The following is a 12,229-nucleotide window of genomic DNA, read 5'->3' as shown; positions in this document are numbered from 1 at the left end:
TGACTAGTCTTCCTTCACCAATAAAGCTGGAAAGTCACCTGTGTTTGTGCAATGTAAAACCCAACAAAGAAATTTGTTTTGCAAATTATATACCATGCATGTACAGAAATGCAAAATATATATAGCATATTAATAGTGTGATTTAACATATAATTTGTATCATACATAATTATGAATATATTAAAGTAATGTAAGTTGAATTTTGTATTGTGTTTCAGAAACAAAGGCAATGAAATTCAAGGCAATTGTCAAGTACTCCTATGAAGCTAAACATAAGGATGAACTTACACAGACTAAAGGAGATACTAAAAATAGTCTAGATAAAGATTTAAAAGAAAGTGGATGTTGGAAGGGGGAGTTAAATGGTCAAATATGTGTCTTTCAAGATAACTATGTAGAAATCATCAAAGAAGAGGTAAGAGTGGTTTGCCTTTCATTACTTTCTTCTTTTTATCAAATTTTATCGTGTCAGGATTTTTTTGTTATAATCAAATGATCATGAAAACATGTTGTAGTGAGCAGATTATACTTTCTATTTAATACTGGGAAAGACATGGATTGTTTTTGAAATTTACTGTATATGCATTTTAAGTGATATGTTAAGGGTTTTATTATAATTTATTTGCTGAGTAAGATAATTGTTAGATCTTCGTTGTACAGATTTCCTGAATGCTAAATGGATAAAGTCAATAAATGAAACACTTGAAAGATTGTGCTAAACAGAGAAAGGCTGAAAATATTGTTCAAACATAGAGATAAAAAAATTTGATATTTTTTTTTATTATTCGTTTTTTTTCTAAACCAGACTCTAAAATAATACAGAAATATTTGAAAATCTTTATTTGAGCCGTGACATGACAAAACTATCATCATGCGTTTGCGACCAGCAAGGATCCAGACCAGCCTGTGCATCCGCCAGTTCTGATCAGGATCCATGCTGTTGTTTTTCTACTTGTGATAGGGGTGGTAGGCGAACAGCATGGATCTTGATCAGACTGCGCGGAGGCGAAGGCTGGTCTGGATAAATGCTGGTCGCAAACGCGTTATGTTGGTTTTGTCATGATGCTGCTCATATTATAAATCTGAAGTTCATTAACTGATGATTAGTGAAAAATTAGTAAAGTTACAAAATATATAGAAATGACAAGATTCTGATATTTCAGCCTTATCCAAAGATGCCATCACCACCTACAGAAGATTCTGAAACCAAACCACAGTCCAAACTACCAGACAAATTCCCAGCAGATACAGAACAATCCAAACCAGGTCCTTTGAAAGGTAAGTTTTACATTATGTACGACTTCATAGATTATTACTGTGAAATAAAAATTTTGGTGACCTGAATAAGGGAGAAAGAAGCAAAATATAATATCATCCTTATCTTGACACTTGAAACATTTCTGCTTATAACTTTTGCAGATTGTGCATTTTAATGAAGTTGATGCGCGCCAAGTTGCACATCTGACGATCTGTTCAACTTAATTCAGTAAAACTTCATCATATCTTGAATGCTTCTCAGTCGCGTTGAATGACTAAAATACATACTGAGCTTGCTCAGGGTGAGCTTTAAGGATTGTTAAAAATCTGTTGTCCGTACACATTTGTTCGTTAACACTATAGTGGTCGTAGTTTTGCCTCAATCATCATCAAATTTTGTCAGGATGTTTGGCTAGGTAATTACTCAGATGAGTTGGAACATGGGTCATCTTAGATGAAAAACTAGGTCGCAGGAGCTAAAAATAGAAACATTTACTGTTTTGATCCAAATATCCTTGAAATTGGTCTGAAAGTATGTTTTGATGTTTTCTAGATCTAGTTTGAATATGGGTCACCTGCTGTCAAAAATTAGGTCACACCGCTCAAATATGGAAAAACATTGTTAACACTCTAGTGGACACATTTGTTACTCAATTATCATCAGACATGGTCATGATGCTTTTCTATGTAATTGCTTAGATGAGTTTGCACATGGGTCATATCGGATGAAAAACTAGGTCACGAGAGCTAGAAATATAAAAATCTTGTTCGCACTCTAGTGGCTTCTGTTTTGATCCAAATATCCTGGAAATTGGTCTGAAAGTTTTTTGATGATTTCTAGGCCAAGTTCGAATATTGGTCCCCTGGGGTCAAAAACTAAGTCACACTGCTCACATATGAATAAACCTTGTTAACACTGTTGAGGCCACATTTTTGACTAAAATGTCATCTCTTCATGATGCTTGTCCTATAATTGCTCGGATGAGTTAAATGGTTCAGGTGAGCAATCCAGGGCCATATTGGCCATCTTGTTTAATTGGTAAGAGTGAGATATCAATTCTAGTTAGAATAAGGACATCTGTATTAATGAGAAATCAATTCTAGTTTAGATGAGGACACTTGCATATTTGATTGCTCGAAATAAGATATCAATTCTAGTTAGAATAAGGACACTTGCATTATTTGATTGGTTAGAGTGACATTACAATTCTAGTTAAAATAAGAACACTTGCAGTATTTGATTTTCTCAGATGCATGCTTGTGCCTGTAATAGTGCATGGAACTGGGCACTTGACTAGTCTTCCTTCACCAATAAAGCTGGAAAGTCACCTGTGTTTGTGCAATGTAAAACCCAACAAAGAAATTTGTTTTGCAAATTATATACCATGCATGTACAGAAATGCAAAATATATATAGCATATTAATAGTGTGATTTAACAAATAATTTGTATCGTACATAATTATGAATATATTAAAGTAATGTAAGTTGAATTTTGTATTGTGTTTCAGAAACAAAGGCAATGAAATTCAAGGCAATTGTCAAGTACTCCTATGAAGCTAAACATAAGGATGAACTTACACAGACTAAAGGAGATACTAAAAATAGTCTAGATAAAGATTTAGAAGAAAGTGGATGTTGGAAGGGGGAGTTAAATGGTCAAATATGTGTCTTTCAAGATAACTATGTAGAAATCATCAAAGAAGAGGTAAGAGTGGTTTGCCTTTCATTACTTTCTTCTTTTTATCAAATTTTATCGTGTCAGGATTTTTTTGTTATAATCAAATGATCATGAAAACATGTTGTAGTGAGCAGATTATACTTTCTATTTAAGACTGGGAAAGACATGGATTGTTTTTGAAATTTACTGTATATGCATTTTAAGTGATATGTTAAGGGTTTTATTATAATTTATTTGCTGAGTAAGATAATTGTTAGATCTTCGTTGTACAGATTTCCTTGAATGCTAAATGGATAAAGTCAATAAATGAAACACTTGAAAGATTGTGCTAAACAGAGAAAGGCTGAAAATATTGTTCAAACATAGAGATAAAAAAATTTGATATTTTTTTTTATTATTCGTTTTTTTTCTAAACCAGACTCTAAAATAATACAGAAATATTTGAAAATCTTTATTTGAGCCGTGACATGACAAAACTATCATCATGCGTTTGCGACCAGCAAGGATCCAGACCAGCCTGTGCATCCGCCAGTTCTGATCAGGATCCATGCTGTTGTTTTTCTACTTGTGATAGGGGTGGTAGGCGAACAGCATGGATCTTGATCAGACTGCGCGGAGGCGAAGGCTGGTCTGGATAAATGCTGGTCGCAAACGCGTTATGTTGGTTTTGTCATGATGCTGCTCATATTATAAATCTGAAGTTCATTAACTGATGATTAGTGAAAAATTAGTAAAGTTACAAAATATATAGAAATGACAAGATTCTGATATTTCAGCCTTATCCAAAGATGCCACCACCACCTACAAAAGCCTCTGAAACCAAACCACGGTCCAAACTACCAGACAAAATCCCAGCAGATACAGAACAATCCGAACCAGGACCTGTGAAAGGTAAGTTTTACATTATGTATGACTTCATAGATTATAACTGTGAAATAAAAATTTTGGTGACCTGAATAAGGGAGAAAGAAGCAAAATATAATATCATCCTTATCTTGACACTTGAAACATTTCTGCTTATAACTTTTGCAGATTGTGCATTTTAATGAAGTTGATGCGCGCCAAGTTGCACATCTGACGATCTGTTCAACTTAATTCAGTAAAACTTCATCATATCTTGAATGCTTCTCAGTCGCGTTGAATGACTAAAATACATACTGAGCTTGCTCAGGGTGAGCTTTAAGGATTGTTAAAAATCTGTTGTCCGTACACATTTGTTCGTTAACACTATAGTGGTCGTAGTTTTGCCTCAATCATCATCAAATTTTGTCAGGATGTTTGGCTAGGTAATTACTCAGATGAGTTGGAACATGGGTCATCTTAGATGAAAAACTAGGTCGCAGGAGCTAAAAATAGAAACATTTACTGTTTTGATCCAAATATCCTTGAAATTGGTCTGAAAGTATGTTTTGATGTTTTCTAGATCTAGTTTGAATATGGGTCACCTGCTGTCAAAAATTAGGTCACACCGCTCAAATATGGAAAAACATTGTTAACACTCTAGTGGACACATTTGTTACTCAATTATCATCAGACATGGTCATGATGCTTTTCTATGTAATTGCTTAGATGAGTTTGCACATGGGTCATATCGGATGAAAAACTAGGTCACGAGAGCTAGAAATATAAAAATCTTGTTCGCACTCTAGTGGCTTCTGTTTTGATCCAAATATCCTGGAAATTGGTCTGAAAGTTTTTTGATGATTTCTAGGCCAAGTTCGAATATTGGTCCCCTGGGGTCAAAAACTAAGTCACACTGCTCACATATGAATAAACCTTGTTAACACTGTTGAGGCCACATTTTTGACTAAAATGTCATCTCTTCATGATGCTTGTCCTATAATTGCTCGGATGAGTTAAATGGTTCAGGTGAGCAATCCAGGGCCATATTGGCCATCTTGTTTAATTGGTAAGAGTGAGATATCAATTCTAGTTAGAATAAGGACATCTGTATTAATGAGAAATCAATTCTAGTTTAGATGAAGACACTTGCATATTTGATTGCTCGAAATAAGATATCAATTCTAGTTAGAATAAGGACACTTGCATTATTTGATTGGTTAGAGTGACATTACAATTCTAGTTAAAATAAGAACACTTGCAGTATTTGATTTTCTCAGATGCATGCTTGTGCCTGTAATAGTGCATGGAACTGGGCACTTGACTAGTCTTCCTTCACCAATAAAGCTGGAAAGTCACCTGTGTTTGTGCAATGTAAAACCCAACAAAGAAATTTGTTTTGCAAATTATATACCATGCATGTACAGAAATGCAAAATATATATAGCATATTAATAGTGTGATTTAACATATAATTTGTATCGTACATAATTATGAATATATTAAAGTAATGTAAGTTGAATTTTGTATTGTGTTTCAGAAACAAAGGCAATGAAATTCAAGGCAATTGTCAAGTACTCCTATGAAGCTAAACATAAGGATGAACTTACACAGACTAAAGGAGATACTAAAAATAGTCTAGATAAAGATTTAAAAGAAAGTGGATGTTGGAAGGGGGAGTTAAATGGTCAAATATGTGTCTTTCAAGATAACTATGTAGAAATCATCAAAGAAGAGGTAAGAGTGGTTTGCCTTTCATTACTTTCTTCTTTTTATCAAATTTTATCGTGTCAGGATTTTTTTGTTATAATCAAATGATCATGAAAACATGTTGTAGTGAGCAGATTATACTTTCTATTTAAGACTGGGAAAGACATGGATTGTTTTTGAAATTTCCTGTATATGCATTTTAAGTGATATGTTAAGGGTTTTATTATAATTTATTTGCTGAGTAAGATAATTGTTAGATCTTCGTTGTACAGATTTCCATGAATGCTAAATGGATAAAGTCAATAAATGAAACACTTAAAAGATTGTGCTAATTAGAGAAAGGCTGAAAATATTGTTCAAACATAGAGATAAAAAAATTTGATATTTTTTTTTTATTATTCGTTTTTTTTCTAAACCAGACTCTAAAATAATACAGAAATATTTGAAAATCTTTATTTGAGCCGTGACATGACAAAACTATCATCATGCGTTTGCGACCAGCAAGGATCCAGACCAGCCTGTGCATCCGCCAGTTCTGATCAGGATCTATGCTGTTGTTTTTCTACTTGTGATAGGGGTGGTAGGCGAACAGCATGGATCTTGATCAGACTGCGCGGAGGCGAAGGCTGGTCTGGATAAATGCTGGTCGCAAAACGCGTTATGTTGGTTTTGTCATGATGCTGCTCATATTATAAAACTGAAGTTCATTAACTGATGATTAGTGAAAAATTAGTAAAGTTACAAAATATATAGAAATGACAAGATTCTGATCATAATCAAATGATCATGAAAACATGTTGTAGTGAGCAGATTATACTTTCTATTTAAGACTGGGAAAGACATGGATTGTTTTTTGAAATTTACTGTATATGCATTTTAAGTGATATGTTAAGGGTTTTATTATAATTTATTTGCTGAGTAAGATAATTGTTAGATCTTCGTTGTACAGATTTCCATGAATGCTAAATGGATAAAGTCAATAAATGAAACACTTAAAAGATTGTGCTAATTAGAGAAAGGCTGAAAATATTGTTCAAACATAGAGATAAAAAAATTTGATATTTTTTTTTTATTATTCGTTTTTTTTCTAAACCAGACTCTAAAATAATACAGAAATATTTGAAAATCTTTATTTGAGCCGTGACATGACAAAACTATCATCATGCGTTTGCGACCAGCAAGGATCCAGACCAGCCTGTGCATCCGCCAGTTCTGATCAGGATCTATGCTGTTGTTTTTCTACTTGTGATAGGGGTGGTAGGCGAACAGCATGGATCTTGATCAGACTGCGCGGAGGCGAAGGCTGGTCTGGATAAATGCTGGTCGCAAAACGCGTTATGTTGGTTTTGTCATGATGCTGCTCATATTATAAAACTGAAGTTCATTAACCGATGATTAGTGAAAAATTAGTAAAGTTACAAAATATATAGAAATGACAAGATTCTGATATTTCAGCCTTATCCAAAGATGTCACCACCACCTACAGAAGATTCTGAAACCAAACCACAGTCCAAACTAGCAGACAAAATCCCAGCAGATACAGAACAATCCAAACCAGGTCCTTTGAAAGGTAAGTTTTACATTATGTACGACTTCATAGATTATTACTGTGAAATAAAAATTTTGGTGACCTGAATAAGGGAGAAAGAAGCAAAATATAATATCATCCTTATCTTGACACTCGAAACATTTCTGCTTATAACTTTTGCAGATTGTGCATTTTAATGAAGTTGATGCGCGCCAAGTTGCACATCTGACGATCTGTTCAACTTAATTCAGTAAAACTTCATCATATCTTGAATTCTTCTCAGTCGCGTTGAATGACTAAAATACATACTGAGCTTGCTCAGGGTGAGCTTTAAGGACTGTTAAAAATCTGTTGTCCGTACACATTTGTTCGTTAACACTATAGTGGTCGTAGTTTTGCCTCAATCATCATCAAATTTTGTCAGGATGTTTGGCTAGGTAATTACTCAGATGAGTTGGAACATGGGTCATCTTAGATGAAAAACTAGGTCGCAGGAGCTAAAAATAGAAACATTTACTGTTTTGATCCAAATATCCTTGAAATTGGTCTGAAAGTATGTTTTGATGTTTTCTAGATCTAGTTTGAATATGGGTCACCTGCTGTCAAAAATAAGGTCACACCGCTCAAATATGGAAAAACATTGTTAACACTCTAGTGGACACATTTTTTACTCAATTATCATCAGACATGGTCATGATGCTTTTCTATGTAATTGCTTAGATGAGTTTGCACATGGGTCATATCGGATGAAAAACAAGGTCACGAGAGCTAAAAATAGAAAAATCTTGTTTGCACTCTAGTGGCTTCTGTTTTGATCCAAATATCATAGAAATTGGTCTGAAAGTTTTTTTTATGATTTCTAGGCCAAGTTCGAATATTGGTCCCCTGGGGTCAAAAACTAAAATAGATAATAACAGAATCCCTAAAGAAATCCCTAAAGAAAGCCCAAAATGGCAAAATTGAAAATGTTGCAGGCTCGGTTTGATTGAGCCTGTTCATGGATGGTACTGCAAAGTGCAAGTTACCGTCCACGCCACCTAGCACCGGCTTAAGCAGAATTCAACATTTAAACACTAAAATGGTGAAATTTTGAATTTAGATGTGTTCATACGGCGGTTATCATGGAACCTTCAATGTGACACAGTAGTGTCATTCCGTGAAAAGCAGCGTATGGTCCCCATGTAAAAGAATGCGTGTGCCCTAAACGAGAAAACAATGGACGGAACTAAATAAAATGGAATTTTGAAAGGGGATCCGAGGTTATGAAGCCTGCATATCACAGATAAGACATCAAAAGACACATTTAAAAAGCAGGCAACATATCCTAAGGGTGATTCAACATTATTCAAGTAGGAATATTGGAACCACCCAACTAGAAAATGCCGAAAAATTGAAGCAAAAAATACCACAACCACAACAATAATGTCATGCTGAACGATCTTAAAGGATCGAAAATATAACATCATTGATTAAATGTACGGGAAGACTTTTTACAGCCGCAACACGGCACAAATAACACGGACGTGATCATAAAATAGATAATTACACCATCCCTAAAGAAAGCTCAACAAGGAAAAATTAAAAATGTTGCAGGCTCGGTTTGATTGAGCCTGTTCATGGACGGTACTGGAAAGTGCAAGTTACAGTCCACGCCCCCTAGCACCGGCTTAAGCAGAATTCAACATTTAAACACTTAAATGGTGAAATTTTGAATTTAGAAACATCCGCAGATGTGTTCATACGGCGGTTTTCATGGAACCTTCAATGTGACACAGTAGAGACATTCAATGAAAAGCGGCGTATGGTCCCATAGTAAAAGAATGCGCGTGTCCTGAACACGAGAAGACAATGGGCGGAACTAAATAAAATGGAATTTTGAAAGGGGATCCGAGGTTATGAAGCCTGCATATCACAGATAAGACGTCAAAAGACAAATTTAAAAAGCAGGCAACATATCCTAAGGGTGATTCAACATTATTCAAGTAGGAATATTGGAACCACCCAACTAGAAAATGCCGAAAAATTTAAACAAAAAATACCACAAGCACAACAATAATGTCGTGCTGAACAATGTTGAAGGATCGGAAATATAATATCATTGATTTAATGTAAGGGGAAACTTTTTACAGCCGCCACACGGCAAAAATAACACGAACGTTATCATAAAATAGAAAATTACACAATCCCTGAAGAAGTCACACTAAGTCACACTGCTCACATATGAAAAAACCTTGTTAACACTCTTGAGGTCACATTTTGGCTCAACTGTCATCTCTTCAGGATGCTTGTCCTGTAATTGCTCGGATGAGTTAAATGGTTCAGGTGAGCAATCAAGGGCCATATTGGCCCTCTTGTTTAATTGGAAAGAGTGAGATATCAATTCTAGTTAGAATAAGGACATCTGTATTAATGAGAAATCAATTCTAGTTTAGATAAGGACACTTGCATATTTGATTGCTCAGAATGAGATATCAATTCTAGTTAGAATAACTTCAAGCCTGTACGAAATGTTATGCCTGGAATTCGGGCGGACTTTCAGCACGGATTACGCTCAGAAAGTTAAAATTCCTTCATAATTTTCAGTATATGATAAGGGTTCATTTTACGGGCGGATTCTGGGTGGAAATGGCACGGAATTTGTCAAGAAATATGTAAATGAGCAGGAAAAAATTCTGTGCGGAATTTTGAACCGAATTTTAGGCACGGAATATTTGGCACATAATTCTTGGCACGGAATTCCTGGCACGGATTCTGGACGGAAATGGCACAGAATTTAGGCACGAAATCTAGGTACGGAATCTTGGCGCGGAATCTGAGCATGGACACATTTTGATTATTCTTCAAAAATATAAGATATCCTTTTTGTCTACATACAGAATGCATCCTACATTAACGTCAAGTGTCACAAACAGTTTTTCAAAGTGCAAGTATCTGTACATGACTTTTGTAGGTACTGATCACCTTGATTTCAACTATTATGTTGTCTGTCACAAACCAAAACTTTCTTTCAAACTAATTATCAAAACCACAATTTGTCCTCATTATGTCAGCTACCGTCCCGTGGAAGTGTTTCCTAGTGACACGTCTTGTAGTAATGCGTTCACCTTTAAGGACATAAATTACAATTGATTTAAAAAGAATGGAAACAAATTCTGTTCTATGGTAAAATACAATTGTGTTCCATTATAATATTTCATCTTGAGTGTTAAACCACTGTTTTCAAGCAAATGCAGTTTCAAAAATACTATAGCAACATCATTTCACAATAAGCAAAAGATGTAAAATAATTGCCCATTATGAGTACTTTAGTAATTACACTTTTGATGTCAAAATTGAAAATCTTTAGATTATCTGGGAAACAATTGTACTCTAAAAATGGTTTGTTCAGATATATAAAAATACATGTAGATCTATACCTTTTAAGACTCAAAGACTTTAAACACTAAGTTGGCAAATTTTCACAGTCTTCAATGACCCAGTCTGCAATTATATATTCTCATAATTTAAGTTGTATATAACTTGTGAGATCTTATAAAAATTTAGCACATAAGCTCAGAGGCAAGTCTATGGACCATGATCTTTAAACAAATAATTTTGGTAAAACATCTAGATTTAATAATCAAATAATTATTCACAGCATGTAAATGTAGTTTGAATAATAATTTTATCAACATTACTTTATAGTTGTCAACCATATTGTATAGAAACAATTTTTGCTTCCTGCCACAATATATTTTGATTGTCTATAATAACCATTTTTTGCATAGATATATCTAAAAGTTATTTACCTGAAACTTTTTACTATGATTCTTTTGTATAAACTCCCTTCCTCAGGTGACATCATTTACAACAACCAAACATTTCCCCAATCTTGTCACATTTAAATAAATGTTTTCTTTGAAACTTCCAAGATATGTTCACTGTGGCATTCATAAACAAGATGAAATCTCCAAAATTGTAAAAATACCAACGAGATCCTCTGTGGTGGGATTCAATAAGCAGCTGACCTAAATATCTGAAATTTGAAATTGTTCAACAGTTAAATCAGACTGGTCCATCATTATGTAAAAGAATGCCAAAACAGTCCCCCCAATCGTAGTATGCCCCCACAGAGAGGGAGCATATAACGTTGCACTTGTCCGTCCGTCCGTCACGCTGCCCGTCCGTCCGTCTGTCTGTCCGTAAGTCCCGAAATCTTGTTAACGCAACTCCTCCTAAACCGGATGGCAGATTTTGCTTAAACTTTCAGGGATGAACAACCTGAATATGTAGATGGTAGTTAAGGAAGGAATTTTTGCTGCGACCAAATTTAACAGAATTATGGCCCTTTGTTGATTTTTTCACTATATACTATGTAGAAATTTTTTGAACGCAACTCCTCTTTAACCGGATGGCAGATTTTGGTTAAACTTCCAAGGATTAACAACCTTAATGTGTAGATGGCAGTTAAGGAAGGAATTTTTGCTGCGACAAATTTAACAGAATTATTGCCCTTTGTTGATTTTTTCACTATATACCATATAGAAATTTTGTGAACGCAACTCCTCTTAAACTGAATGGCAGATTCTGCCTAAACTTTTAAGGATGAACAACCTTAATGTGTAGATGGCAGTAAAGGAAGGAATTTTTGCTGCAACCAAATTTAACAGAAGTATGGCCCTTTGTTGATTTTTTTCACTATATACCATATATATGTTGTTAGTGGGGGCATCCGTGTCCTTTGGACACAGTTTAGTTTTTACATTAATTTTATTGAGTGTATTAACATATCATTATGATAAATAAATGTAGAATTTGAAAGAGAATTAAAGTGTCAATTACCTTCTAAACTGATTGTTTTGAAATATATACTGCTCAGACTACCTTAATTAGTTGCCGGAAGAAACCAGCGATTATATTGGTAACAGTTTAATATTATACCTATGGTAGGAGAAGCCCTTAAAATCTGAAAATAAAAGCATATCAATTATTGAACAATTGTTTTTCAGTAATCTCAAAAATTCAAACATATGATAACTTTGCTCAGTGAAATGAAATATTCACATATTGACATCTTAAAAAGCAACATAACTATTTTCATAAAATGAATCAATAACGTATCCCTGAGGATCAGTCATTGAATATTAGTGTTACTTTTACTTTTTTCTATGTGTCAAGCGTTGCTATTTTATGATATATAGATAATGAATGATACTTGAAATGGCACTTTTTAATTA

The 12,229-nt window shown here is 34.3% G+C and overlaps 1 protein-coding gene across 1 annotated transcript; it reads left to right on the top strand.

The window, feature by feature from the left end:
- Positions 1 to 218: 218 nt before the first annotated feature.
- Positions 219 to 9,790, top strand: LOC132714979 (CD2-associated protein-like; the record flags this gene model as incomplete). Its single annotated transcript, XM_060697937.1, has 7 exons — positions 219 to 415; positions 1,164 to 1,278; positions 2,767 to 2,963; positions 3,713 to 3,827; positions 5,316 to 5,512; positions 6,941 to 7,055; positions 9,597 to 9,790. Coding segments are annotated over 7 exons (1,130 nt in total), but the record flags the coding sequence as incomplete, so codon positions are not given.
- Between the last annotated feature and the right edge of the window lie 2,439 nt (positions 9,791 to 12,229).

This window comes from Ruditapes philippinarum, unplaced genomic scaffold (genome assembly GCF_026571515.1).
Source record: "Ruditapes philippinarum isolate M1 unplaced genomic scaffold, ASM2657151v2 ctg1694_1_1_1_1, whole genome shotgun sequence".
NCBI classification, from domain to species: Eukaryota; Metazoa; Mollusca; class Bivalvia; order Venerida; family Veneridae; genus Ruditapes; species Ruditapes philippinarum.
This window is presented reverse-complemented; position numbering and strand designations above follow the sequence as displayed.